At 54.5% G+C, this 3,193-nt stretch overlaps 1 protein-coding gene across 1 annotated transcript in view; it reads left to right on the top strand.

Annotated features, from left to right (window-relative positions):
* Positions 1–1,870: 1,870 nt before the first annotated feature.
* Positions 1,871–3,193, top strand: part of MIF4GD (MIF4G domain containing) — a 3,193-nt gene continuing 1,870 nt past the window's right edge. The window contains exons 1-3 of the mRNA XM_010188296.1: positions 1,871–1,952; positions 2,745–2,854; positions 3,164–3,193. The exon at positions 3,164–3,193 is cut by the window's right edge and continues 1 nt beyond it. Of these exons, the coding sequence (XP_010186598.1) occupies positions 1,871–1,952; positions 2,745–2,854; positions 3,164–3,193 (222 nt within the window). The remainder of the gene's footprint in view (positions 1,953–2,744; positions 2,855–3,163) is intronic.

Raw genomic sequence — 3,193 nt, 5'->3', positions numbered from 1 at the left:
TGCTCGGGGGCGGCAGAGGAACGTCGCTGCTCTTCTCCCTCTCCTTGCGATGGTCGTAGCACGTCCAGTCTGTCCCACCGGCCATGACCCCGCAGGGCAGCACCCTGGCACACGGGGCTGGCTGAGCACTGAGGACACCAACCCCAACCACATCAGTGTCCCCGGGATAACTCCTCTGGTGGGTACTATTTGCAGAGAAGGAGTGGGTACCCATGGGTGATGCTGTGCCTGCTGTCACCAACTATCACCAGCCCTTCAGACAAGGTGATCTTGGCAGCAGGATCTCTAGTGCAGACAAAGCCTGGCTGGTTTTAAGCACATACATCGCGATTTGCTCTGGGCAGGCTAATTTGGCACAGCAGTTCAAAGCAGCCGTGCTTGTCCCTGGGGAAGGATGCTCCGAGAGCAGCGCTGGGCGGTGGCGGCAGAGACGCTGCCAGACGGGCTCGGGCGCTTTCTGTTTTGCTGCGTGTGGTGCTGAGCTTTCGCCAGGTTCCTTCTGCGCAGCAATGCTGCTGGCCAGACACGGGGCTGCCAGCAAGCTCAGGCCACTCCACTGGCAGTGCAGGATGGTGTGAGCACAGATGCAGAAGGAGAGAGACGGTGCAGTAGGAGAGGTCAGATGGGAAGGCGTTTGCCAGCCAGATGCAGCACAGAGGATACCCAGCTGCTTGTGACTCCATCTGGGAAAGAATCCTCTGTGCATGTCTTGGGGCAGGTAACTCTGTGCAGGTGAGAGCTTTGGCTGCGAGAGCAGCATGAGCAGGTTGTCACCCCCATGGGGCAAGGTCTGCCCTGGGCCTCGCAGGGAGGACAGAGATGGGCCTCTATCCACCAGCCAGCTCCGCTCTCCGCGTGTTGTGCCACGGCTTCACGTCAAGCGATGTGTCCAAGAGCTTGGGCTGCCTGCAGTACTAGAGGGCGATGGGCTCTTCGGCTTTAATCCGAGTAGGGACCTGTTTGCAGAGAGGGGTGAGTAATGGCCCAGGAATTTTGACAAGCTGGCAAAATTGATTTGGCCAATTGCCTTCTCCTGTTTGTGCTGCGGGTCTGGCCAGCCCAGCATTTTGCATCCAGCAGATCATCTCGTGTGTGTGTCCTCTCTGTGCTGTGCGTACCCTCTTGTTGTCTTCACTGTATCACAAAGCAGAAGAAAATTAACCTAGAGACTCCTTGGAAGCACCATTGGTATTGCAGAGAGCTCTGCTTGACTGCAGGGGGATGAGATGGGAGCTGTTGAGGATTTGGCTGCAGAGCCTGCTGTGTCTCACTGGGAGCTGCGGGAGGCTGGCTTCAGCACAGGAGAGTTGCTCTGCTTGCTCCAGCGAGCCTGTGTTGGATGCTTAAGGGTCGGTTTGATTCTTCCCAGGCTTTTGTGAACAGTAGCTGAACTGGTGTTTCAAAGGCACAAGGGAGCAGCTGCATGGGGTGCTCCTGCGTGTGCTTCCTTGTGATACAGTCACCGGGGAAGCCTTCTGAGGGGAGATCAGTATATTTTGGGGCTGCCTTGGTGTGCTTTCCACTTTGAACCTGCAGATCAGCAGACAGAAACACATTTTTCATATCAGAAAAAGGTAAAGGCTTTGAAGCTGGAGTCCTATCATAGGCTGGTAGGAAGTAGGGCTTAAAAAGATGTGGGAGGGAGGCTTTGCTCGGATCTGGGGCCTGAGTTGGGTGCCCTAATAACAGAGGAGCTTCCTTGGGGTGGGGAGCTGTCGGGATAACAGCTTGTGCTCCAGCACTCGATGGGATTTGCCAAATGGGAGGGTGAAGGTCCCTCCCTGTCCAGCTAAGCTCTGTATGCTCTTTCCCCAGGGACTGTCACTAGCGCATCCATCGCCCTGACTCTTGTTCTTGAAGGAAGCCAGTCATGGGGGAAACGGGCAAAGAAGAATATAAAATACAGTCGTTCGACACTGAGACTCAGAAGCTGCTGAAAACAGCTCTCAAAGGTCAGCAGGTTTTTTACTGGCTCTTCTGCTACAACAGCTCAGCTAGCAGATGGGACTGGATGCTTGGGTCCCTTTAAGGAGCATCAATAGTGAAGTGCAGAAAAGCTGTTTCATAAACGCTCTTTATCTGTGATTGGGTCCCGCTGGTGCATCTTCTGTGGGGAAGGTCTTTGCTCCCTGCCTCTTTCCCCTTCTCACCTTCTCCCTGATGTTTAATGGTCCAGCTGTTCAAGCTCAGCTCCTGGTTCTCATCCTTGTGGTTTTCCCTGATTTCGGGATATCTCTCTCTCCTGCTTTAACCCTGCATCTCTCCACATCTGGCCTCTCACCCCTTTCCAGTGCCTGATTCCTGCTCTCTGCCCCTCCCCACTGCAGGGCCATCTCGTCCTCCTGGCCCCCGAGGTCTCCTGCTCACCTTCATGTCTCTATTTGAAGCCTGGCAGGAGTTTGCACATCTGGCCTCTGCTAACCCAACTGTGTTATTCCAGTTATCCCAGCAGTGCTGGGACTTCACATTCAGATCAACTTCTTACTTCCCCATATTACCTGCTTTCCTCCATCACTTTCCTGTCGTGATGGCTGTGTCTTCAGCCTGAGAGGACCATGCACCATTGGAGGTGGTTTCTCCAAAACAGATGGGGTGTGAGAGGAGCTATGACTTGATGTGGAAGCAAGCATGAGGTTTTGCACCACATAACATGGTTGTGCCAGGCCCTGCTTGCTTTTCAGGCACCCTAGAGCAAGCAGGACACAAAGGGTGCTGAGTCTTGACAGTGTTTCTTCTCTTTGCAGACCCCACCAATGTGGACCTGGAGAAAGTGGCCAACATTATAGTGGACCAGTCGCTCAAAGACTGTGTGTTCAGCAAGGAGGCAGGGCGCATCTGCTATACCATCATCCAGGTGAGTGCTCCTTGTGTTTGGACAATGAAACACTCGAGTTGTGTGGGTTGTCCCAAGGCTGGGCCAGGAGACGCTTCACTCCAGCCCTGCACTCCAACCCCTCAGCCAGCTTTCCTCTTCTGCCGCTCACCCTGTGCAGTGGCAGCATCCAGACAAGCAGCCGGCGAGCACAGTTATTGCAGCTTTCCTGCTTCTCTGGGCTATCACCAGAGGATATCAGTGTGACCCTCCATCACCCAAGTACCAGCATCCTCCCACCCCTCTCACACCCCCATTCCATCCCGCCATCCTGTTTTTGTGTGCATGTAGGCAGAGAGCAAACAAGTTGGCCAGAGCGTC

The sequence above is a fragment of the Mesitornis unicolor genome, unplaced genomic scaffold (assembly GCF_000695765.1).
Source record: "Mesitornis unicolor isolate BGI_N332 unplaced genomic scaffold, ASM69576v1 scaffold120, whole genome shotgun sequence".
NCBI lineage: Eukaryota > Metazoa > Chordata > Aves > Mesitornithiformes > Mesitornithidae > Mesitornis > Mesitornis unicolor.
The sequence above is the reverse complement of the archived record's forward strand: the minus strand, read 5'-3'. Positions and strand labels throughout refer to the sequence as shown.